Source organism: Pseudophryne corroboree, chromosome 5 (genome assembly GCF_028390025.1).
Source record: "Pseudophryne corroboree isolate aPseCor3 chromosome 5, aPseCor3.hap2, whole genome shotgun sequence".
Lineage (NCBI taxonomy): Eukaryota > Metazoa > Chordata > Amphibia > Anura > Myobatrachidae > Pseudophryne > Pseudophryne corroboree.
In genome coordinates, this window is record NC_086448.1 from 640,448,848 (window position 1) to 640,476,019 (window position 27,172).

Consider the following 27,172-nt stretch of genomic DNA (forward strand, 5'->3'; position numbering starts at 1 on the left):
ATCGTTTTTTTCAGGCAGAGAACGGATTATATTAAATAAAACTGCACTGGTGGTCACTGGTCAGTGGTCAGTCACTAGTAAACTCTGCACTCTCTAGTACTCCTAAGCTCCATTAAATCAAGTGTCTCTGTCTCAATCTCACTCTCTCTCTTCTAATCTAAATGGAGAGGACGCCAGCCACGTCCTCTCCCTATCAATCTCAATGCACGTGTGAAAATGGTGGCGACGCGCGGCTCCTTATATAGAATCCGAGTCTCGCGAGAATCCGACAGCGTCATGATGACGTTTGGGCGCGCTCGGGTTAACCGAGCAAGGCGGGAAGATCCGAGTCGCTCGGATCCGTGTAAAAAAAGCTGAAGTTCGGGCGGGTTCGGATTCCGAGGAACCGAACCCGCTCATCTCTAGATATTAGTATAAAGGTCTCCACTTATCCTGTCACTGGCGTCCCAGTGCAGGATTAGTCCTTCCTGATGTGTTTTGCCCGATCAAACGGGGTTATAATGACCCTTTCCTGGGAATGTTCTCCGCTTTAGGCACTATAGCACAAGTGCAAAGATTGATTTTGAGGTGAATACCTTTAGGAGTTCCCGGCTGGTGGGCAGCGTTTACAAGCACACAGTCAGCTGTGGTGGAGACTTTGACAAGTTGTCAGCGCTGCACTAGGCAGCGTTCAAGGAGCCACAATAACGACGAGCCGTAGGTGTAGGTGTCCTAAGTGTAAAGACACTGTGAGCGGCAGTCCAATGGCACAGAGGATGCGGCAGGGTGAGCGGCAGAAAACCGGCACAGCTGAGAACGGCAGGAGCGGCCGAAGACACGATCACAAATGCAGCGGTTGAAAACGGGTGGTGACGTCAACGCGTTTCATCCCGTCAATTCTCGGGACTTCCTCAAGCCTTGTTCTAACTGACCGCTGGCGACTAAACAGATTCCTGACCTCTTAGTTAACAACAATACTGCAGTACTGCAGATGAAGCAAAGTCTTTTTAATAAGTGTAAATCATCCTTGCATCCTATTCATAATTTCATATAGATAAGCTTGGAATGTTTTAATATTGTAAATGATTGTATTGTGAAAGGTGGCTGTGTTACAGAGTTGAAACAATTGTGGCTTCTTTCTGACTCACAGAGACTGAGTAGAAACATTTAAAATCACATGTATATAAATGATATTCAGCTGAGAGGCCTCTGTGACTCGGAAAGGGCACGAAGCAATAATTATCTAGGGACGTGTGTAAAAATTTGTTTTAATATTGTTCTGCTGATATTATGATTTAAATTTGACTAGATAATACAATAATAATAAAAACAAAATAATACATACATAGTTTGCCAGCAATTTTCAATTTTGTTTTTTTGTTTGGTTCTAAAAAGGGTTGAGTACTCCCTGTCTGTGAAAGCTGCGGCAAATTTGTTACTTATACCTGGTATTTAATTGGCGCAAGAGAAACTTGTGTTTGTTTTACTATTAATATAGCTTTGCCTCATTTCCCATGTCAAATATGTACTTTTTATACCCATATCCGTATACTTTCAATTTGTCTGTTTGTTCAGTCTCCATAACATGTCCATTGTGGGTCACCCAATATTGTGGTTAATCGATCTTAATATTGTTAATTTATGCAATTATGTTATGTTATCTGTTACCCTTTAGATAATGTATTAATGTTAAGGGGGATACACACGGAGAGATCCGTGCTTAAAATCTAAGCAATTTGACTAGATTGCTTAGAACTTAAGCACGGATCTGTCGTGTGTATGCTCCCCAGCGATAGCGATGCGTTTTCCAGTGTATCGCTATCGCCGGTGCTAGGTTCCTAGCAGGTCACTCACTTCAGCGCTGTATGAAGTGAGTGTCCCCTCACCCGTCCCCTCCTTGGTCAGCACCCATCGCACTGTTCTGATCGGGGGGACAGATGTGTGCTGAGCAGTCTGTGATAGATCGCTCAGCACACATCTGTTTAGTTTGTACCCCCCTTAAAGCCCAGTACTGACGAGAGAGATGTGTGCTGAGCGATCTTAACACAGACCGCTCAGCACACATCTCTCCCCCCACTCAGCACAGCGCGATGTGCTGAGCGAGGGGGGATGACAACGGGGGGCTGCTCACGTCACACAGCGCTGAAGTGAGCAACCCGCTAGATTGAGCCTGCATGCAGGCTCAACCTAGCACCGGCAATAGTGATGCACAGGGCTGTGCATCGCTATCGCTGGGGGGCATACACACAACAGATCCGTGCTTAAAATCTAAGCAATCTAGTCAGATTGCTTAGATATTAAGCACGGATCTCTACGTGTGTACCCCCCTTAAATCCTAGTTTCCTATTGTTTACTAAACCACAGTGGACACTCAAAGGGTGAGTCATATAAGGTACCATTGTCCATTTTTGTTTACTCCTATTATCCAACAGTGAGCTGACCAGATATGGTGGCTCTCTGGCTGATGTAATCACCTTGATTAGAATATGTATTGTATTTCAATGCTGTAAAATCCTAAAACAAAGACAAAAGACAAAGAAAAACACACCTCTGCAATTTGAAGCTACTGGGGGTATAAGTAGAGCTACCCAGAGCTGAGGGAGATTCTATGCTCCTTGACTAAGAAGTAATGTTTTGTCAGGAGTTTGTGGTGGGAATAGTCATCTGGGATTGGATTACAGAGGTGTGCTAAACTGTTTATAACACATTCTATTCAATAAACCACTGTTGGTTTTTCATCTACCACCATGCCTGAGTGATTTGGAACCTAGTATCTTCACAGTTGACATCAGTAAAGCATTAGTATACACCTGAAGCACATCATAACATACCTCCCAATATCGGAAGATGGGGAAATGGGACTCCCAGGCGTGGCCACAGCAGAAATGGGGCATGGCCTGTATAATAAGGGGCGTGGCTTCATGGGAGTACCACAATTGCGAGCCACACCCCTGTTTTTCATCACTGAGGGGCATGCCTAGTGCACTGTGAGATGCTGTACATGCCCCCAGTCCTTCTGTCTCCCACAGCATCAATTCACCAATGCTCTACTAGGCAGAGCAGCGAGTTACAGGAGCCTCCCAACTGCCCCCCAACCAGCGTCCCATGGGTGGGACAGCGGGAAAATCCCCAAAAAAGGGATAGTCCCATGAAAATCGGGACAGTTGGGAGGTATGTTATAAGCTTATTTGTATGCATCAGAGATAAGTGATTTCTGAGTATATGCCAATTTAGAGAAATGTTCAGTTAATCAGCAGCGGCATCTACCTTCGTGGAGAAGGAGGGGTGCCACTGGCCATGCTGCCGGCTCCCTTGTCCCTGCTGCTGAGTCCCTGCTCCGTTGTATCCGCCGCCAGCCAGACAGGTCCCGGCAGCTGTAGTGTACATGTACAATGTCGTACTCAGATGCCAGGACCGGCGCATGCGCAGTAGCGGCAGGCTTGGACTGGCCCACAGGGGTACAGGGGAAACCACCAGTGGGCCCCACTGCCTGGGGGCCCACCTCATCCTCTAGGGATATGGTTCTAGACTGCAAAAATTATACATTATACATATGTTACCTTATACTGCACAGGAATATGGTACATTCTCTACAGTACATTGCTGTTATTAATCTGGTACATTATTATGCATGCACTAGCAGTATTTACTATGTATATTTATCAAGGGGCTTAGACTATACACTCTCCAATGATTAGACAAGCCTCTGTGGTGACTGGCCACACCCCTCTAGAGACTGACCTCACCCCTAAGTATGGGCCCCTACCAGGGGCGGATTGGGAACAAAAAGCGGCCCTGGAAAAATTTGTACTAGTGGCCCCACATGGGCAGCACCAGAGGTGTAAGGTCTAGCCATGGCAGCAGCACCCTCCCCCCAAGACTTTCCAGATAGTGGGCATGTCCAGCATCAAGGGGAGTGTTAAATTTTTTTTAATTTAAATATTATGAGCACATTATATGATACACCTTCAGAATTTAGGAAACTGTATCATTCTTTAGAAAGATATCTTTTCTTGCTTATTACACCAATCGTATCCCAATCACTATTCACTCAATTTTATATGTCAGCCAAGCAGGCACACGGAGCATACACTAGATCATCTGCAATCACAGGCTAAGTGGCAAAGTAATTTTCATATATTCAAATTATTTTGCATCTTATTCATTATGTCTATAAAAAGGACCACATGTCCTCAAACAAAACAGGCCCCATGGGTGCGTCGGCCCACCGGGAATCTTCCCTGTGAACCCTATGGCCAATCCGCCTCTGGCCCCTACCACTGCATTCCCCCGGTGGTTCCTTCATGCCCCAGCCTGTCCCTGAGTAGCGGTGATGCTTCTGCGCATGCGCATACACCCAGCTTCTGTGGACTGCATCGGTTGAAGCCCGTAGAAGCCGCCTAGGGCTGCCCGAAAGACAGAGTGTGGCTTCCTACAAGAAGACTGCTCTGCTATTCACAGCCCAGTCTGGCAGTCCCAGAGGGAGGCAACACCTCCCAATGGGACAGTCTGCAGTATCTCTGACTGGCAGGTAGGACTTCCAATAGCATCTGGCTTCACAGACTCTGTGCTGAGGTGGCGGATTTTACCTGGGGGTAAAAACCGCCACTGGGACATTGAGGCCATACACAAGCTTGTTCATTATATACACTCATAATATAAATTCACCTACTCCACAAAGTCACAGTAGATTTTCAGATTGCTCTGTAATATAACATCACATTAAATAAATAAAACTTTACATAATACACTATGCAGATATAGTTGCCATACTTACTGCAAATAAATGACCTATGGACACTGAAAATCCAATTGCTAACGCTACAGCTCCAGTGATGTCATTGCGCTTTAAGTCACAGCTTGCACAAATAGTAAAGAGCAGCTGGAAGGTGATTATTAATTCAACAAGTAGTCCGTGGAAAGGGGAAAGCATCTCATTCACCTAGGAATTGATTATAGAAACAGCAAAATAAGTCACATACAGTATATGTATTATACATAGCTCAAAGTCCCTCTGTATAATAAACAGCTTCACAAGGGAAATTACAGGTTAATAATAACACCTTGTGGTATAAGGTATTGCAAGGAAATGATTGTTTATTAAACACTGTTGAACTGTTAAAAAATGGGGGAAGTATTATGTTTTCTTTTGTAATTATAAAGTACTTTTACATTTTATACAATATTGACTTTTACTTCATTATTTATTATCAATCATAGTAAATAAAAAATACATCAATTGTACTATTCAGGAGTTTCAGAAATATATATTTTACTGCAATTGTGTTTTATTTTCCGTGTTTACCTTTATTACTTGGCACCCAAAATTCACTCATTGCACATGCATACTACTTGAACCTGTATTTAGAGTTGCATGTATCTGGCACCGGCGGAGTAGAGTAAGTTCATCCTAGTCACCCGGAGGCAAGTTCTACAGGGACCGGAGCCTGCAGTGAACTGGCATGGCTCCAGCTATACTATGTGACAACAGTCTTTGGGTCATAGTCAGACCCATGAGATTCAGTCATCTGCAGCATGCAGAATCAGTGACACTTGTGGGTCCCATCTCACATTCCAGAAGCAGTGGTGGGTGCACCGTTGCTTGCTGCAGCGCAGGCTGAGCAGTACCAAACAAGAGCTGTCCTGTTTCCTATTACAGGAGTTAGCAGGGCTACTGGGATAGAGCCAATTAACTACAGTATGCAGCAGCATTGTGTGCACCACAGAGCTCCGTTGGAAGAGCAGCAGTCACACTTGAATTACGCTGTGAACCACACAGGTGCTGCTGTACATGCAGGTGCCCCTTCAGGGTTTGGAGCCCAGAGGCAGTCGTCTCCATTGCCTCTGGGAGTTATGGCCCTGTCTGGCACTTGTGGCCCCTTGTTCTTAGATCAGTGGCATAAACATGCAAATACAGTAAATTGTGCAGACATAAATTAACGGTGTACTGTAACTTTAAGATGCACCTAATTTTAAATTACACAGATCTTGAAACACATTAGCTAAGTTATATCATTTTTGGACAAAAACAAGGTGACTGTCTTGGAGCCAATGATAATGACCATTTTATCTTTGTTCCAGATGCATTTATATGCTAGATATAGGGCTGGGTGTATCTTAAAATGAACAACTGAGCATATTTACCTTTAACTCTAAATTATTCCTCGTCAGGACTGGATTAAAGCTAAATGGGTCTGAGGCTGAAAATAATGAAGGGCCTATTCTGAGAAGTGGAGCTGCAGTGTGGGTGTGGCCTGTGCCATGTGGGTGTGCGCCCCCTACACTATCAGCCCCAAGGTCTCCCTATATACTTAAAGTAGAAAAACTGTATCAGTTTGCGAGGAAAATACAAATACAATTTTTATACTTCATTTTTATGGCAGACTGTGTGTCATGCTATCATGATGATGGGCCTACTTTTATGTGGAAGCCCTGGGGCTGTAGTAATCTGGCCCTGTGCCTAATGTACGCACAGGAAAAGGAGGAGACAAATTGACCAGGCTGTTTTTGTAGTTCAACCAGAAAGGTTAAATGCCCACTTTGGGTACAAGAATAAAATAAACAATCTAATTTTTTTTTGGTCAAAGTGAACTACATACAAAAAATGGTTAATCCATGCTTTAAATAAAGCAGTGTTTATATATAGGGATAGTATAGGAGACTTGGAAATTACATTAAGATTCAAAATAATTGTGTATCAATAAATGTTCTCTGTTTAATTGTGAAGGATATAAACAAAAACAGTTTTGTGCGCAGAGATCTGGTCTGATAATTACCTTGGTAACTCCCAAACTGCCAGCGACCTGTGATGGAGTGACTAAGTAGAGAATCCCTGCTCCTGCAATGGCTCCTAAGCACTGGGCAACAATATAAAATGCTGACTTTGCAATGCTGATCTTCCTCATGCAAACCATTGCAATAGTGACTGCTGGGTTAATATGGCCTCCACTTATGTGTCCAAAGCACTGTACAAGGGTTGCAATGCTAAGTCCAAAGCAGAGTGAAATAAGGACCAGGTCTGCTGGCTGAGGATCTTCTTTTGAACTCCAGTTGATAGTTGAACCAAGGCTCAAACAAACAAATATCAACATGGCCAGGAATTCGCCAGTCACTGCTTTCCAAAAAGGTTGTGTCCAAATTCCTTTGCACGCCACCATGATGGGATCACACTTGCACAGAGATGCACACTTACTAGAAAAAGAGTATATTGTCTTAGATACACATACAGACATATAGTAGTCTAGATACTTTTTCAGAATATTTGCATTTCATATGTATTTCATAATGTCATTTATTTACTATAGCTGCCATGATAAAAAGAAAGAGAAGTTTTATCCATAGGCTGTTTAATTTCATACCGCCCAGTGGTTATATTAGTAAAATTGCAATAAAATGTAAATAAAGCATATCCCAGGTATATAAATATCTGTTTTCCACAAAGATAAACAGATCAATACAATACCTACTGTACATACCCTATATACTGTAAAACAGAATCCCACGTAACGCAATAAAATCACCACTGCTCTCTCTATTGTAAAAAGAACGGAATTTACAACTCTCTGAGGATTTTTATTAGATGTTTTACATAGTTGCAGGAACTTTAGTACACATTTGTGGCAAATTGAATATTGATAAACTGTTAGCTCTTGATTGAAAGGGTATGTAAAGAGTTATGATGAGTATACCACCTGTGAAATGCATTCTGGAATATGTACAGAAGCGATGTGGTCCGAATTCCGGAGATCAGAATCCCGGCAGTTGGAATCCTGTTGCTGAAATCCTGACACTGCTTGGAATACCGACACTGTGATCCCGACATAGATCCAAATGCACTGTCCTCAAGGACAGTGGATTTCTGCACGAGTGGTATGGCAGCCACCATCTGCTTGACCAGGCTCCACTCACATCGGAGCTTCTGTGGTGGCACACCTCCAACTGGGGTCAACTGGGCCATTTGTTGTTTGGTTTCTGGGTCAAAACTGTAGATCCAGGATTCATCACCACTGATGATCTCCTAGACAGAGTTTGAGTGACAGTCATCAAACCTGGCCAGCATGTTGTGGCACCTAATCACCCAACCCTCCTTCTGCTCTCGAGTCAGTTGATGGGGCACCCAGCATGCGGAATCCTTACTCCGGTCAAGCTTTTCGTGGAGTATCAAGCATACAGACCTTAATGAGATGTCTATCTCCTTCTCTAACTAGGCCACAATCACCAAAGGGTCCACCTCAGCTATAATCTGCATGGCAGCAATGCTGTCCTCAGTGATGGTGGCACAGGTGGGCCGCAGCGCTCATTGTCTTGCAGGGATCCTGTCTCCAAAATTATGCAAACTACTCAAACACAGTGGTATGTGATGGTGCTTCCTCCCCAAACTCAGCTTGCAGTTAGTCAAAACTCTCCTGCTATTGCAGACCACTCTGCACCAAATCCAGCAGTCTTCTGCCACCTGATACTTATTCCAGTGTCATCTGCTGATGTAACTATGTTTATTTACCCTGTACTTGTCCTATACTGTCATCAACTGTAAGTTGCTGTTTTCCTGTTTGATTATTTGTTTATGTACTCTGTAATTGGGCGCTGCGGAACCCTTGTGGCACCATATAAATAAAGGATAATAATAATAATAATAGAAGATCATAGATGTTCAGTGGCCTCTTTTTGAGCTCCATAACGAATTTGTGCAGGAAGTGAACATGCTGATTTCTTCGGTGTGCATATGTTGATTTCTTCGGTGTGCTTATATACAGATCTGTGCCATGACATTTCACAGGAACTTTAGTCAGAGATAACAGTTCATAACCAGACAGTCAGATTGTGTCTACTCTATCTATGCAGTGCACATCTGGAAATTGACACTATTGCACACTCGTAAGACAGTGAAAAATTAAAACGTCAGTGATCGCAGTCTGAATTACTGTGTGGAGTGCGCACGCGTAGCGGCTGCACTGCGTGTGCGCACCCCAGGAGCCCAGTGAGATGCTATCCGCATCTCACTGGCTGCGATCGCCCCTGCCTGATTGACAGGCAGAGGCAGTCACGGGGTGGGAGAGGGCGTGCCAATGGCATTAGAACGCTGTTGGCAGGGCGCGGTCTGTACAACGGATGCGTGTCTGGACCATTGATGGGGCAGGCCGCGGCGGCTGCGTGATGTCACACAGAGCCACTGCTTCCTGGGACGTGGCCGGTAGATCCCTGCAGGCGCGCAGGAACTGCGCTGGCAGGGAGCTACTCGCCAGGTACATAAGCATTGCCGCCATGCAATGCTTTTGTACATGTGCGGGGGTGGGGGGGAAGGGGGCAGGGCCTGACATGCGGGGCGGACTTGCCCTGTGCTGGGCGTCCCCCCGCATGTCTGAATAAATGATCGGAGATTTGCTCAATTTAGCACATCTACAATCAACTCTGAATTACCCCCTAAATCATTATGCAATTGCTATAACCTATCCTTATGTATAAATGCCTAGTTCAGTGGCCTAGTTGAGCAGGGCCCTCTAACCCTGATATCTATCTATTACCTAGTCTTGTTTTATTACGGTTTGTTTTCAATTTTAAAGTACAAAAAAATATGCTGACACTACACTATATAAGTAACTGTCAATAAATAATTGCATTGCTTTATATGAACTGACTTTCAATAATGACTGGAATTTGTTTTCTTTGGGCCACTGTTATCATTTAACCAGTCTGGTAGAAATACTGTAAGTAATATATTTCAAAACCTGCAGTATGCTAAATTAATTTCCCTTGTGGCAGATGGCTTCAAAATGTAGCACTTTTCATCAGCATTTGGCCTGACTGATTCCAGTCTCAGCCCAACCATACCACACATCTGAATGACAGAGGTGTAACTAGGGTTGATGGAGCACAGGGTAAGTAAAAAAAACCTGGTGTCCCTTGAAGAACGTGCTTTAAAATCTTAACTGACTCTTTTACTGGTAGTCAAACAGTGTAAACACACACTCTGAAGCTCTACACTCTGAAGCGCTACATACCTAAAGCAATATCATAACAAAAAATCCTAAGTTACAATCAGTGGCAAATTTCCCACTAGTCACGTGAGGCTCGTGCCGAGGGGTGGCACGTGTTGTGGGGCAGCATTTGGATGCTCGTGTTGGTAATGTCAGCACAAAAAGTAGCAGTAACTGCAAATATTTCCACTGTACTGTACCATATGCCATCTTGAATGGAGTGTAAATGGGTAGGACATGCACATACTGCTCCGATAAGCTGTCCAATTTAGTAAATACGTATACATAATAATAAAAATAAATAAATCATAGTTTGTGGCTTTTTCTTTATTATTCAATTACAATGGCTATCATCAAATGAGGGCTTATAACCTTTCAATAAAAATAATAAAATTATGCAGGTGTGGTGCGGACGTTACTGTTGTGACTAGGGGTGCCCTCACCCCTAAATCTGCCACCTGGTTTCAATAGCTACTGTGTCCTTCATTAGCATAGATTAAATAAATATAGATGGAATAAATATAAATATGGTGTATGAAATACCGTATATACTCGAGTATAAGCCGAGTTTTTCAGCACATTTTTTGTGCTGAAAAAGCCCCCCTCGGCTTATACTCGAGTGATGTTCCATAAGTGCAGCCTGGGAAAACTTACCCTCCTACGCTCCCCCGATGTTTTGTGAAGGGGGGACATGGAGGGCACAGCGCGCGCCACTCCTGTGTCCCTCCTGTGTCCTTCCTGCGTCTCCGTCGGCAGTGGCGGGTCTAAATAAAGTACCCATTCGTGAGCTCTGATTGGCTCACGAACCGGCACTTCATTTAACAGACCCGCCGCTGCCGCCGGAGACGCAGGAGGGACACAGGAGAAGCGCGTGCTGTGCCTTTCATGTCCCTCCTTCACAAAACAGCAGGGAAGCGCGGGAGGGTAAGTTGTACCTGGCACTGGGGAAGCATATTTGGCACTTGGGGGGGGGGGCATATGTGGCACTGAGGGGGCATATCTGGCAGTATGAGGGCATATCTGGCACTGTGGGGGGCATGTCTGGCACTATGAGGGCATTTCTGGCACCATGGGGGAATATCTGGCACTGTGGGGGCATATCTGGCAGGATGAGGGCATATCTGGCACTGTGGGGGCATATCTGGCACTATGAGGGCATTTCTGGCACCGTGGGGGAATATCGCACTGTGGGGGCATATCTGGCACTGTGGGGGCATATCTGGCAGTATGAGGGCATATCTGGCACTGTGGGGTCATATCTAGCACTATGAGGGCATATCTGGTACCGTGGGGGAATATCTGGCACCGTGGGGGCATATCTGGCACTATGAGGGCATATCTGGCACTGTGGGGGACTATCTGGCAGTATGAGGGCATATCTGGTACTGTGGGGGCATATCTGGCAGTGTGAGGGCATATCTGGCACTGTGGGGACATATCTGGCAGTATGAGGGCATATCTGGCACTGTGGGGGCATATCTGGCACTATGTGGGCATATCTGGCACTGTGGGGGCATATCTGGCAGTATGAGGGCTGTGTACGGCTAGAGCTGCATTTCCCACCCTAGGCTTATACTTGAATCAATAAGTTTTCCCTGGTTTTTGTGGTAAAATTAGGTCCTCGGCTTATATTCTAGTCGATTTATACTCGAGTATATACGGTAAATAAAAACAACTACTTATAAAAAAAAGTGCCATTCTCCCGATGACATGTCCTGCCACCTTGAAATTCACACCCTGGTCAACGTTTGGAGCAACTGACATATTCACCAATCAGTGAAGAATCAGGAACAGACACATGTGCTTGCCAGCATGCCTTTCTACAGTGAAGGACTGCCATTCACAATGTCTCATCGAGATAAAGGGGTGGAGGTGAAGTGAGGCAGACCTATGTTTTGCAGGACCCTGGGCACACAATTGAATGTTGCCCCATAAAACAAAGTCCTCATATCTCATTATCACTGAAATACTCCTCACTCGCCACCTCTCAGGCACCATATGTCACTTACTATAATTCCCTTCACTTACCATCACTCCCTGACCGTATACCTCACCAGTCTAAAAAAGGAGAAAGAAAGAATTCCCTATATTGGGCACACACGGACTGTATTATTTACATAAAGTCAACTATCTGTCACGATAGATGACCACTAATCTAAAATTTAACTTTTATTGAAGTCTTTTAAAACATGAGCGAAATATAGTGCACGTGAATAAATTGTGAAAACATAATAAAGTGAATTTAAAAAGCTTAGCCACTGTAGTTGTTGTATTTCTTCACTGTCTCCAGTATCTAAACAATGTTGCAATATTTGTAGCAATGCTCGTTACTTTGTGTCTGCTATTGATACCTTTGTATCTAGGAGTAAAAGTGCTGCAATTTCAATATGCCACCATTGTTTTGATTTCTACAGTGTACACATCACTGACTAATTGTACTTATGGTGGATCATAACTTGAAGTGCCTCCTGTTATAAGGAAATTTGCTTATCCTAGAAAAATTCCATGTGCTGCTATATATGAAACCTGAATTTATTCAGGATGTCATTATTCATGATTTATGTATCACCCCCAAATATACATACGCGTGGCATGTGGAGATGTTTCACACGCCGTTTTTCATATGCTGCTGACCTTAGGGCATTTGTGTTTCTATGTTGTATGGTTTTAGTTAGCTAAACGCTCTTTTACTATGTGGTTATAATCCACACTTGTTATTTCGTCAGCTCCTCTTGCACACACGTGTATAATATATTGCAGGCTCTATGATACTTTCATATATATTTTAACAATTTTTTATATATTTGCTGCACACAGTGGGAAAATAATTCTATGTGCACACACTGGGAGATTTATTCAAGGCAATATATGTGTTGCCCCTCCTCTTACATACGGTGCAGCAACCCCTTATGGTATGTTCCTCCAATTAGGCACTTATCACAAATCCCACACTGGGATGTATGTAGATATATACCCAGTTGTCGGGGCCCCACATACAGTGACTGCACAATGCAGCTCTGTTGTCCTGCAGCGTGTTATATAATAACGCCGCACGTGTCAGCTGGAAGCCGCTGACCGCGGCTCTCCTGTGTGGAAGCCCCGACTGACTCTGTGCAGTGTGAGGGCTGTCTGCAGCGCAGTGTGCACACGGATGTATCCCACGTATGAAGCAGCAATTAAACCTTTAAACAAGCACAATTTTATAACAGACTAGTAACATTGTTGCATATGTACAGTGGCTATGCTAAGTGGTGGAAAGGACACATAGTGGTTGTGACCGATCCCCGTATACCTCACCAGCCAACAATGCTGCCAGCCAGAATCCCGGTGCAACAGGGCTACTCCCACTCGTGGGTGCCCACGACACCTAATGAGTGAGAATAGATCCTGTGGCGAGCGCAGCAAACCCGCATGGGGACTCTTAGCATTTGCCCCACTGCCGGCATTCTGGCGGGGGGGATACCACTGTCCCATCCGTCGGTCATCCATACCTCACCCTACCTCACCCAATACCACTGTCTGCCACCATACTGCACTGCACCCACTAAAATTCCACTCACTTATTATCACTCCCTAATCTTATAGCTCACCCGTTTAAATACCCCTCACTGACCACCCGTGCTTGACTTAGAGACTTGCCCAATGTAAATTCTTAGCAATTGGCAAATGCAGTATACCCCATTATTCCATCCATTAAAATATTCCTTCCCTACAATCATTCCCTGGCAACATATTTCACCTGCAAAAATGTCCTTTCAGAAATCTGACCAACCCCCCCCAAAAAAAATAAAAAAAAATTCGTAAAACATTTTTCATTCGTATATGAAATTGTCTTACCTTTCCATGAAATCATTGCTATTCATTCCTCCTCCTGCTGGCTGCATTGCAATGATGCTTTTTTCAGCCTAAGGCTCCTGCTGTATACCATGGCCTGGCTACACGTAAATGGAATATATAATATGATTGCAATAGTAGAGTTAGTATAAAGTCTATCTATCTAAATGTCCTCAAAATATCTTATAAAGAAGGTAAATGGAGTCTTGAACCAGACAAAAATAATTATCTAATAACAATAACATACATGTAATTTCTTACTGTTATTCATCTATTGTGGCTTTCAACTAGAGATGTGTGGTTCAGATTTATCCGGATTCACTGAAATCTGAAAATGGTATCTTATTCGCTCTCGGATGTCATGTGTTTTGGATAGCCAATAACAAAAATCAGGATTAATCCGAACTCGCATTAATTCTGGGGTTAAGAACCGAGTAAATCCGAGCCCATACAACTCTACATTCACCCCCATTTACATTTTTTATGAGATGTTTTATGGCATACAGATGTAGCCACATTTATTGCACATGTAGCATAGCCACATGGGCACACATGGTGTGCTCTGCCGTGGGTGAGACTTAATACACCGGGCTGCAACCAGCCCCTGCCCAATGTATTTCCTGTGGCGGCATCATAGTACATGGGCACACTAGCCATTCCAGCATTGCCACAACTAGGATGCTCAGTGGCAAAGCTGAGCGTGGCTACATCTGGATAATTGGATAAATAGACTTTATACTAGCTGCACCCCCCCACCATCTTCTATTTTCCTGATAGTGCATCACACATCTTCTGTCCTGTTATTTTTAATGTGCACTCCCCCCACAACACCTCTTTGTATGTTATTTAATTAATGTGCTCTGTCTCTTAACCACACCCTGCATCTGTAGTTAGCAAAATGCCCGCCCCAATGTTCCTCATTGTATTCTCCGTTTCCCCATCTACGTTTTGCTTCAAGGACCCATAACAGTTCACGTTTTCCTGGTCACCAGGCTGCTGCACTGTGTATCACCAGCTGTCCTATTTTAAAAATCCACAGGTGACCTGGAAAACCTGGACTGTTAGGGTTTCTTGAGGACCAAGTTTGAGGACCAATGCTCTAGAGCATTGGCAATTGGTGATCTGCCAATGGACAGGAGTATATGGGACTCTCACACAGTAGAACTCACCAGTATTATGTGAGTCAGGTTATGCCCAAAACTGGTGTCCTCATTGCACTGGTGGAAGGGAACATGCCCCAATTGCCCAGTTACTATTTGGGCTGACAGTGCCAATACAAGAATTCAAGTGCCGCCCCCAAACAAGTGCCACACCTAGGCATGTGCCTCATGTGCCTAATGGGAAATTCCCCACAGGTGACTTAATTAGCACCTCAGTCAATCTGATTTAACCATCTGTACTGTCATGGATATACTTATAACCTGGATAGATCCTAGTTAAAGGGCATAAAGCCTGAAACGCGTTGAAAGACCACAGAGGTTAAGGAGAGAGGCACACAGGTGACAATCACGTCAGTGGTCCGTCATAGCTGTGAACCGCATTGAGGAAACCAAGCCGGAGCCAAAGCTGTAAGAGATATGGGAGCCGCTGGAGCAAGCACGCAGCGGACAGGCTAATTAAACATCAAAGTTGTCACAGCGGCCGCTGCATGTAGGGAAAGAAAGGATAGCCACCTTACACCCAGGCATAAAACCGGAATTATGGAATTTTTGAAACCAAAATCTCCTTTTTAAAGGACTATTTAACAAAACTTTTCAAAAAAGAGCTGTTACATTATCAACTAATCTTTTTTGTTTACAGGTAAGAGCATTCTTTTAATACTGTACATTGAAGTGCTCCTATTTTCTACATCTTATAACCTGGACTGTTGGGGTGCCTTAAGGACCACATTTGAGAACCTCTGACATATATATGTACACACAGAGCAGAATGGCACTATGTAGAATTGTGAAGCAGAAGCTTGGTTGTACCACCAGAATTTCATATCTCTGTGATTTGGTTGTTGTGTTGCATAACTTGATTCATATAGCTTTTTAAACTATATAGTAGCTAGTGGGCAGGTCTTTCTTAACAGCATTGTAGCCCTGGGCAAAGCAAAGCACTGGGGACCCTACCAACCCTTTCATGGGAATACATTTAAAAAAAAATCATAACTTTCTCCTCCTATGGTCTTGCGCCATCTCCTCGCATGCTTCCATATAGTGAATGTCTGCTAGCACTCTGATTGGTGGATAGCTCTAACCATCAACCAACCAACCAACCAACCAACCAACCAACCAACCAACCAACCAGCATGCTGACAGCCATTCACTGTCTGGATGCAAGCTGGGAAGCAGATAGAAAATGCTGCTTTGTCAGTCTGATTGTGTGTAATTCAAATCAGAGCATCCAGGTAGCACTCTACCTGCCATGCAAGAATCTCCGGAGACACCAGCCTGGGGGAATATGCCTTTCAGCCCGGTCCAGCACTGTTTGAAGGCTACTTGTATTATGGGGCCCTGGCAACTGCCCACTGTGGCCATACATTAAGATGGTACTGCAAGTGGGTTTTAAAAAGTAAAATGGCTGACAAATTCAACAACCAACACTGCTGGTGGCATCCGCCTCAAAAGTTTTATTGTGGTGAATAAAATTAAATCAGGAACAGTCTTGGGATATTGTTGACAAAGACTAAACTTTTGGAAAATCACATTGTGCTTCCACTCTAGCAGATGAAGAACATTACTATTTCTTATTGATTAATAGTTTGTTTAGACCCACTTCTTCACCAAATCCAGTCTAATCTCATCTTAACTCTCAATTCCTCGCTCACTGTCTACCTCATCTGCATCACCCCTGTCTGTCTGCCCCTCCCCTTTAGAATATAAACTCTCAAGAGCAGGGCCCTCAACCCTCATATGCTTATCCTTCGCTTACTTAAACCATCTTCGACGTCACCAAATCCCATGGATTTCTGCCACCCTAATACTTATGTCAGTGTCGTCTGCTGCTGTAGCTATGTTTATTTACCCTGTACTTGTCCTATATTGTCTTCAACTATAAGTTGCTGTGTTCCTGTTTTGATTATTTTGTTTATGTACTCTGTAATTGGGCTCCGCAGATCCCTTGTGGCGCCATATAAATAAACAAATAATAATAATAATAATAATAATAATAAATAGAAGACGAGTTGAAAGTTTTCTGGAGACCCTATTCTACTGCATTTCCCACGATGGCTAGCACAGTGGTCTTGCTGTTATAGAAACCTGTTTTGGTACTAAAGCGAGACCAGTGCACTTTGTTTAATTTTATTTATCTATTCTGTGGCTTCAGCTGGAGCATCTTACTGCGAGCTTCCCAACAGGCATTTGTGCAGTCAGATCTTAGCAATGTCACACCAAACAGCTCTATGCTTGCCACCATGAATGACAATTCTAATTCACACATAGAACTGCAACTTGTTTGGGAATTGCCAACTTAAGGGGCCGCAAAAGTGGAATTTGTCACATGCATTAGGTTCCAGCAGCTGCAGAAGCCTGATTTACCATTTTAGGCTCATTTGAGATTCTGTACAACTAATGCAGGGGGTCATGTGAGTGTACAGCTGGAAACCTGTGCAACCCATTACTTTCCGACTGTTGTGTTGCCACAACCATCATTATTATTAGCATTTGCGCCAGCACTATGCTTGGTGCAAGAGATGCATCAGAAACAGGCTTCCCTTCCCCATACGCACAACTCAGAATCACACAGAGCTTTTGATACACAACTCTGACACTCTCACAAGTCAGTGTAGTTCTGTGTGATCACAATGTCACTGCCTAGTTCCTGCCCTGAATACACCTTATTTCATGGAAAGACAGATCAAGCCATCTTCCGTCCAACTCAGAGTAGGACTGACATACACTAAAATGCTGGAGGAAGAGAGATGCAGATGCACACTCCTAGCACTAAGAACACTGATAGTAAAAATAATTGAAATAAACCCTCACAATTAGCATGGAGTATAATTGAAGTTCTTAGCACACATTTGCGCAAATATGCGGGCCCATGTACCACGGCCAGGTGACTTCATCACATGGGTCCCTAACTCCTTCCATTCACACTCAGGTGTTTTAATTAGCTGGGTTCCTGCACTTCAGATCACACATTGATAAGTCCCTATTTAGAGGTAAGTCCTGAATAAATTTATAGAATGTGATAATATTAGGGATGTTAGGGACCCATGTGATGAAGTCACCTGGCTGCGGTACATGGGCCCGCATATTTGCACAAATGTGTGCTAAGAACTTCAATTATACTCCATGTTAATTGTGAGGGTTTATTTAAATTATGGGCCCATACAGAGACCGCACAACGGTGACCCCTCCTCTCTTAAAGCACCCATGGATGTAGTGTAAATAAGAGGTACAGATGTAGCCAACTTTATCTTGACTGTTTCTCCGCCGAGACGGGCGTTTAGCTACGCTAAGGCGATAGCTGAGTTTAATCACAGGCAGGCGCGTTGAGACGATCTAGATACTCATCATGCATTACACATCTCCACCACTGTGTGGCTAATGCTCCACTAATCCAGTACTTTCGATCGTACAGTATAGCGGCGGATTGATCTACAGCTCTGGCAATACTGTAGGCGTAACGGGAAGCGGTGGAAAAAGTATGGAGTACAGTACTGTATGTGTATGGAGACGCAACTACAGTAATTGTGTAAAAGGAATAATGTACAGTACAATGTATAAACACCGTGCTTTTTAAAATATAAAATATACTGTATGAGCGTCTGAGTTCGCTAATGCATAATGGGAATGGAGGACTAGCAGGAGGCGGAGGAAAACACCGTGCTTTACAAATGCGAGCGTCCGAGTCCTCTAAGGCATAAACCAACAGCAATGGGGCGAGGGCTGGGCGCTGTTTGCAGTACTTTCACACATGAAATTAGAAATCTCTCATGAGGCGTCGTGGGCTAGGGGTGAAGGCTCCCACCTCCCTCACTGGGGGTCCAGGGTTCGAGACATGATGTGCTTTCTTTCTTTTTTTTTTTTTTTTTTTCTGTAATAATGCACTGTATTATTTTATTTCCATTGTAAGACAGTCAATGGAAGGATGCACACAGGTTTCACATAAATCAAAGTACATCTGCAGGAGCGATTCTTTACGCTAAATGCACCCAAACAGCGTGAATGAAATGAGTGTACTGTATTCTGGCGCTACCAACTAAGCAAAACAGTACTGTAGATCTTCAGCGTTTGTGCATTGCACAGGACCTGAATTTCCTCCCTGTGCAGGCCCCCAGGGGGGAAGGGCGATGGGGGTAGGGGGGAGACGATGGAAAATACTGTGCCTTTGAAATGCAATTACATGAGCGTCCGAGTACACTACGGCATACTGTAAACCAACACCAATGGGAAGGAAGTGCCAACCTTATTTTTAATGTGTTCCCGTGACATTCACTTTAACATTTTTTTTTTTCTCTCCAATACAGTACTGTACATCCAATGGAAGGATGCACACAGGTTTCACATAAATCAAAGTACATCTGCAGGAGCGATTCTTTACGCTAAATGCAACCTACAGTACGGTACTGTAAGTGAGCAAAATAGTACTACAGTGGGCGTTTGTGTATTGCACATGACCTGCATTCCCTCCCTGTCTACTGCATGATCTGTGCAGGCTCCCATGGGGGAAGGGCAACAGGCTAGCAGGAGGCGGAGGAAAACACCGTGCTTTACAAATGCGAGCGTCCGAGTCCTCTAAGGCATAAACCAACAGCAATGGGGCGAGGGCCGGGCGCTGTTTGCAGTACTTTCACACATGAAATTAGAAATCTCTCATGAGGCGTCGTGGGCTAGGGGTGAAGGCTCCCACCTCCCTCACTGGGGGTCCAGGGTTCGAGACATGATGTGCTTTCTTTCTTTTTTTTTTTTTTTTTTCTGTAATAATGCACTGTATTATTTTATTTCCATTGTAAGACAGTCAATGGAAGGATGCACACAGGTTTCACATAAATCAAAGTACATCTGCAGGAGCGATTCTTTACGCTAAATGCACCCAAACAGCGTGAATGAAATGAGTGTACTGTATTCTGGCGCTACCAACTAAGCAAAACAGTACTGTAGATCTTCAGCGTTTGTGCATTGCACAGGACCTGAATTTCCTCCCTGTGCAGGCCCCCAGGGGGGAAGGGCGATGGGGGTAGGGGGGAGACGATGGAAAATACTGTGCCTTTGAAATGCAATTACATGAGCGTCCGAGTACACTACGGCATACTGTAAACCAACACCAATGGGAAGGAAGTGCCAACCTTATTTTTAATGTGTTCCCGTGACATTCACTTTAACATTTTTTTTTTTCTCTCCAATACAGTACTGTACATCCAATGGAAGGATGCACACAGGTTTCACATAAATCAAAGTACATCTGCAGGAGCGATTCTTTACGCTAAATGCAACCTACAGTACGGTACTGTAAGTGAGCAAAATAGTACCACAGTGGGCGTTTGTGTATTGCACATGACCTGCATTCCCTCCCTGTCTACTGCATGATCTGTGCAGGCTCCCATGGGGGAAGGGCAACAGGCTAGCAGGAGGCGGAGGAAAACACCGTGCTTTACAAATGCGAGCGTCCGAGTCCTCTAAGGCATAAACCAACAGCAATGGGGCGAGGGCCGGGCGCTGTTTGCAGTACTTTCACACATGAAATTAGAAATCTCTCATGAGGCGTCGTGGGCTAGGGGTGAAGGCTCCCACCTCCCTCACTGGGGGTCCAGGGTTCGAGACATGATGTGCTTTCTTTCTTTTTTTTTTTTTTTTTTTCTGTAATAATGCACTGTATTATTTTATTTCCATTGTAAGACAGTCAATGGAAGGATGCACACAGGTTTCACATAAATCAAAGTACATCTGCAGGAGCGATTCTTTACGCTAAATGCACCCAAACAGCGTGAATGAAATGAGTGTACTGTATTCTGGCGCTACCAACTAAGCAAAACAGTACTGTAGATCTTCAGCGTTTGTGCATTGCACAGGACCTGAATTTCCTCCCTGTGCAGGCCCCCAGGGGGGAAGGGCGATGGGGGTAGGGGGGAGACGATGGAAAATACTGTGCCTTTGAAATGCAATTACATGAGCGTCCGAGTACACTACGGCATACTGTAAACCAACACCAATGGGAAGGAAGTGCCAACCTTATTTTTAATGTGTTCCCGTGACATTCACTTTAACATTTTTTTTTTCTCTCCAATACAGTACTGTACATCCAATGGAAGGATGCACACAGGTTTCACATAAATCAAAGTACATCTGCAGGAGCGATTCTTTACGCTAAATGCAACCTACAGTACGGTACTGTAAGTGAGCAAAATAGTACCACAGTGGGCGTTTGTGTATTGCACATGACCTGCATTCCCTCCCTGTCTACTGCATGATCTGTGCAGGCTCCCATGGGGGAAGGGCAACAGGCTAGCAGGAGGCGGAGGAAAACACCGTGCTTTACAAATGCGAGCGTCCGAGTCCTCTAAGGCATAAACCAACAGCAATGGGGCGAGGGCCGGGCGCTGTTTGCAGTACTTTCACACATGAAATTAGAAATCTCTCATGAGGCGTCGTGGGCTAGGGGTGAAGGCTCCCACCTCCCTCACTGGGGGTCCAGGGTTCGAGACATGATGTGCTTTCTTTCTTTTTTTTTTTTTTTTTTTCTGTAATAATGCACTGTATTATTTTATTTCCATTGTAAGACAGTCAATGGAAGGATGCACACAGGTTTCACATAAATCAAAGTACATCTGCAGGAGCGATTCTTTACGCTAAATGCACCCAAACAGCGTGAATGAAATGAGTGTACTGTATTCTGGCGCTACCAACTAAGCAAAACAGTACTGTAGATCTTCAGCGTTTGTGCATTGCACAGGACCTGAATTTCCTCCCTGTGCAGGCCCCCAGGGGGGAAGGGCGATGGGGGTAGGGGGGAGACGATGGAAAATACTGTGCCTTTGAAATGCAATTACATGAGCGTCCGAGTACACTACGGCATACTGTAAACCAACACCAATGGGAAGGAAGTGCCAACCTTATTTTTAATGTGTTCCCGTGACATTCACTTTAACATTTTTTTTTTTCTCTCCAATACAGTACTGTACATCCAATGGAAGGATGCACACAGGTTTCACATAAATCAAAGTACATCTGCAGGAGCGATTCTTTACGCTAAATGCAACCTACAGTACGGTACTGTAAGTGAGCAAAATAGTACCACAGTGGGCGTTTGTGTATTGCACATGACCTGCATTCCCTCCCTGTCTACTGCATGATCTGTGCAGGCTCCCATGGGGGAAGGGCAACAGGCTAGCAGGAGGCGGAGGAAAACACCGTGCTTTACAAATGCGAGCGTCCGAGTCCTCTAAGGCATAAACCAACAGCAATGGGGCGAGGGCCGGGCGCTGTTTGCAGTACTTTCACACATGAAATTAGAAATCTCTCATGAGGCGTCGTGGGCTAGGGGTGAAGGCTCCCACCTCCCTCACTGGGGGTCCAGGGTTCGAGACATGATGTGCTTTCTTTCTTTTTTTTTTTTTTTTTTTCTGTAATAATGCACTGTATTATTTTATTTCCATTGTAAGACAGTCAATGGAAGGATGCACACAGGTTTCACATAAATCAAAGTACATCTGCAGGAGCGATTCTTTACGCTAAATGCACCCAAACAGCGTGAATGAAATGAGTGTATTCTGACGGACTGTGCATCTTCGGTATTTGTGTATAGCATAAGACCTGTGAAGGCTCCCAGGAGGGAAGGGCGTAGGGCAAGACAGTGGAAAATACTGTGGTCAAAGAAAGGGCATATGTAAAACTAAGGGAAACTGTCACAAAGTACAGTAACTACAGTACTGTACGTTGAATGCCTGGAACGCACGACGCCTGAGACGCACGACGTCTGAGACGCACGACGTCTGAGACGCACGACGTCTGGATCGCTCATTGAGCATAATCATGGCAGCTGTACCTGTAGTACCTGTACGTGACCGTCCCTATGCTATGGGTGAGCTGCGTCTCCTCGTTCGCTGGCGGGACAGAACTCTCGCCAGCAACGAGGAGAAAGTAAGGGCATATAGGAGGGCCAGCAGGGATATCCTCCGGACCTACAACCGGAGGAGAACGGTGAGGTCTCTCCAGAGGAGGTGGAGTGACCTCGTGAGGCGGACCCCACGACGCCTGCAGGCCATAAGGGATTGTAAGTACAGTACATTACTGTAGATTACTGTACTTTAAGTTACTGTAGTTACAGGTACAGTACATTATAGCAGGGGCTGCTGTAGCAGCAGGTATCCGGTCTATACAGCACTGTACAGTATTTGTGGTAAACAAATGGTTAAACAAGGACCAAACGTTAACCCGGGTCAAAAGGTCAATTTGTTTTTTTGCGTCGACCTAGATGGTGCGGCTTTTGAAATTGGTTGACACCAGTTACTGTAGGTTGACATGGTCGTTAAGTTGACATGGAAAAAGATCGACATGCGTTTTACAAAAACAATTGTTATTTTTTTAAACTTGTGTATATACAGTAGTTCTTTACAATCCAGGTGGTCTACGATTGTGCAGTGTACAGTATCATGCAGTGTACAGTATATGCAATGTATCACAGTGTATCGTGCTGCGTAATTGCAGCGTGTCATGCAGTGTACATTCAGAATATGGTATTGTGCAGTGAGTGTAATACATAGTGAATCACATCGTGCAGCAGAGCCGGCCTTAGGCATAGGCAAACTACAGTAGGCAAATGCCTAGGGCATTTGCTATGCTTAGGGGCACCAGCAGCTTCTGCTGATTAAAATGATATGCGGCATGCCTATATTTTGCGTGACTGCGGCTGTATCTGTACCTGGCTAGGGCCAGCACTGTCGTGCAGTGTACTGTATACACATGTGGTAATTGCAGTTTTTTGTGTAGTGTACATTGTATCATATTTTGCAGGGAAATGTGCAGTTTGTCATATCACGCAGTCGTGCAGTGCATTGTGTGGTTTAATTGCAGTGTGCCGAAATTTGTGTTTCAGATAGTACAGTGTTCTAAGGGATGTTACTTTGGCAGAAATTATTCTAAGGGATGTTACAGTGGCCTAATGTGTTCTGACGTGCATTACTCTTGCATAAGGTTCATGACTGGCAGATCTCTACTTTGTGACGTAATGTGGATATACTACTGCACTACTGTGACGTACAGTAACGTGAATAAGGTGCTCTACTGTGTGACACAACGTGAATCAAGGACAGTACTGTGACGTGAATACGGTGCTCTACTGTGTGACACAACGTGAATCAAGGACAGTACTGTGACGTGAATAAGGTGCTCTACTGTGTGACACAACGTGAATCAAGGACAGTACTGTGACGTGAATACGGTGCTCTACTGTGTGACACAACGTGAATCAAGGACAGTACTGTGACGTGAATAAACTGCACTACTGTGACATGACGTGAATAAGATGAATTCAGGTGAGTACTGCATCATCTGTCATGAAATCAATTTGTAATGTAATGAACAGTACTGAGATGGTTAAGGGTGGGAGGGCTGCATGCTGATGTGTGTCATAATGTTTATAAGGGCAATGCTTATGTGTGTTACAATGTCTATAAAGGTAGTGTTCTGTCTAATACCCTGGACCTACTGTACTGTAGCGATACTGTAAGTGTACTGTACAGTATGTCACATTTAGAAATGTGCCCCTTAAGTTTTGAAGACAGTACAGTACACTATGCCCTCCTGAGTGATTAGGTGCAGGGTACTAGAATGAACAATTCCATTTATTGTGATGTCATAAAGATGCTGTCAATGTTGAATTTCATTGGCTGTACAGTATGCTGCATTATACTGTATATATATTTTTACAGGGCTGGTAGCACGACGTCACAGGAGGCGGGACAGGCGCCGCCAAGCTGGTAAGTATTGTCAAATACAGTAGTGTACAGTACATAGTGATTTCTATAGTCCCAACCCCCTGTCCTGACCATCACAGATAACTCGCTGCAATCCGTTAATGTTAAGAATGTCTGTTTACAAAACTAAATGTAAATATTAAACACAAAGTATAAATAACATTGTAGATAGCTGAATACCCGTGCTTCGCTACGGGATGAGGATGGTAAATTCCAGTGATAGTTGTTTGTTAATTTACGTTTGTTGGCGATCTACTGTAGTATATACCGTAGTACTGTATACTTTAAGCATACTGTATCTTGCTTCTCTGATGCAGATTGTTTATTGGCCGGACCCCTTTTTGGTCCTGGATACTGTGCAGTACATGTTTCAAATTGACAGCTTCACTTACAGTACTGTTATTTTTTTTCCCACAGTACCACCACCACCACCACCTGCTGCGCTGCCAGGTATTGTGTAACGAGAATTCTGGTGCTACTGTCATCGTTGTTACACTACTGTACATGTGTCTTGGATACTGTGCAGTACATGTTTCAAATTGACAGCTTCACTTACAGTACTGTTATTTTTTTTCCCACAGTACCACCACCACCACCACCTGCTGCGCTGCCAGGTATTGTGTAACGAGAATTCTGGTGCTACTGTCATCGTTGTTACACTACTGTACATGTGTCTTGGATACTGTGCAGTACATGTTTCAAATTGACAGCTTCACTTACAGTACTGTTATTTTTTTTCCCACAGTACCACCACCACCACCACCTGCTGCGCTGCCAGGTATTGTGTAACGAGAATTCTGGTGCTACTGTCATCGTTGTTACACTACTGTACATGTGTCTTGGATACTGTGCAGTACATGTTTCAAATTGACAGCTTCACTTACAGTACTGTTATTTTTTTTCCCACAGTACCACCACCACCACCACCTGCTGCGCTGCCAGGTATTGTGTAACGAGAATTCTGGTGCTACTGTCATCGTTGTTACACTACTGTACATGTGTCCTGGATACTGTGCAGTACATGTTTCCAATTGACCGCTTCACTTACAGTACTGTTATTTTTTTTCCCACAGTACCACCACCACCACCACCACCACCTGCTGCGCTGCCAGGTATTGTGTAACGAGAATTCTGGTGCTACTGTCATCGTTGTTACACTACTGTACATGTGTCCTGGATACTGTGCAGTACATGTTTCCAATTGACAGCTTCACTTACAGTACTGTTATTTTTTTTCCCACAGTACCACCACCACCACCACCACCACCACCTGCTGCGCTGCCAGGTATTGTGTAACGAGAATTCTGGTGCTACTGTCATCGTTGTTACACTACTGTACATGTGTCCTGGATACTGTACAGTACATGTTTCCAATTGACAGCTTCACTTACAGTACTGTTATTTTTTTCCCACAGTACCACCACCACCACCACCACCACCTGCTGCGCTGCCAGGTATTGTGTAACGAGAATTCTGGTGCTACTGTCATCGTTGTTACACTACTGTACATGTGTCCTGGATACTGTACAGTACATGTTTCCAATTGACAGCTTCACTTACAGTACTGTTATTTTTTTTCCCACAGTACCACCACCACCACCACCACCACCTGCTGCGCTGCCAGGTATTGTGTAACGAGAATTCTGGTGCTACTGTCATCGTTGTTACACTACTGTACATGTGTCCTGGATACTGTACAGTACATGTTTCCAATTGACAGCTTCACTTACAGTACTGTTATTTTTTTTCCCACAGTACCACCACCACCACCACCACCACCACCACCTGCTGCGCTGCCAGGTATTGTGTAACGAGAATTCTGGTGCTACTGTCATCGTTGTTACACTACTGTACATGTGTCCTGGATACTGTACAGTACATGTTTCAAATTGACAGCTTCACTTACAGTACTGTTATTTTTTTTCCCACAGTACCAACACCACCACCACCACCACCTGCTGCTGCATCCGAGAGCTCCGGAAGTGGTAATAATTACTTTTTGTTACAGACACACTAGTTTCCTACAGTATTACTGTAATTTTTGTATTTTACAATACTTGTCATCTTTTACACACAGACCGCCTCGTAATTGATACAGAGGAGGAGCTCATTCCCATTGATTCGGGGGAAGAGGAGCCAGATTATAGTAAGTACAGTAGGATTTTCTCAAGCCCATTCTTAAAAGTATTGACCAAGTCCACTTTTATTACTTTTCAGGCAGGGAATTCCAAACATGTACTGTACAGTATTTCCCTCACTGTGAAGACCCCTTTTCGCCTCTGTGCGAAATCGCCTCTACTTCAACAAGAGTTACTGTGCACGTGTCCTCTGTGTCCATCTTATCAAAAACCGTTCCTGTGTATTGTCCCCTTACTGTATACAGTATATTTGTAAAGGTTAATCATGTCCCCTCTTAATCTCCTCTTTTCCAATGTAAACATGCCTAGCCTGCCTTTCCTTGTATTCCATCTTCTCAATC

General features: G+C 44.2%; 1 protein-coding gene across 3 annotated transcripts in view; it reads right to left on the bottom strand.

Moving 5' to 3' along the window:
* AQP4 (aquaporin 4) overlaps positions 1 to 27,172 on the bottom strand; it is a 148,964-nt gene that overhangs the window by 68,127 nt on the left and 53,665 nt on the right. For all 3 annotated transcript variants that reach the window (XM_063923636.1, XM_063923639.1, XM_063923637.1), the window contains 2 exons: positions 6,756 to 7,170; positions 4,757 to 4,921 (listed from right to left, as the gene is read on the bottom strand). In XM_063923636.1, coding sequence (XP_063779706.1) covers positions 4,757 to 4,921; positions 6,756 to 7,170 — 580 coding nt within the window. The remainder of the gene's footprint in view (positions 1 to 4,756; positions 4,922 to 6,755; positions 7,171 to 27,172) is intronic.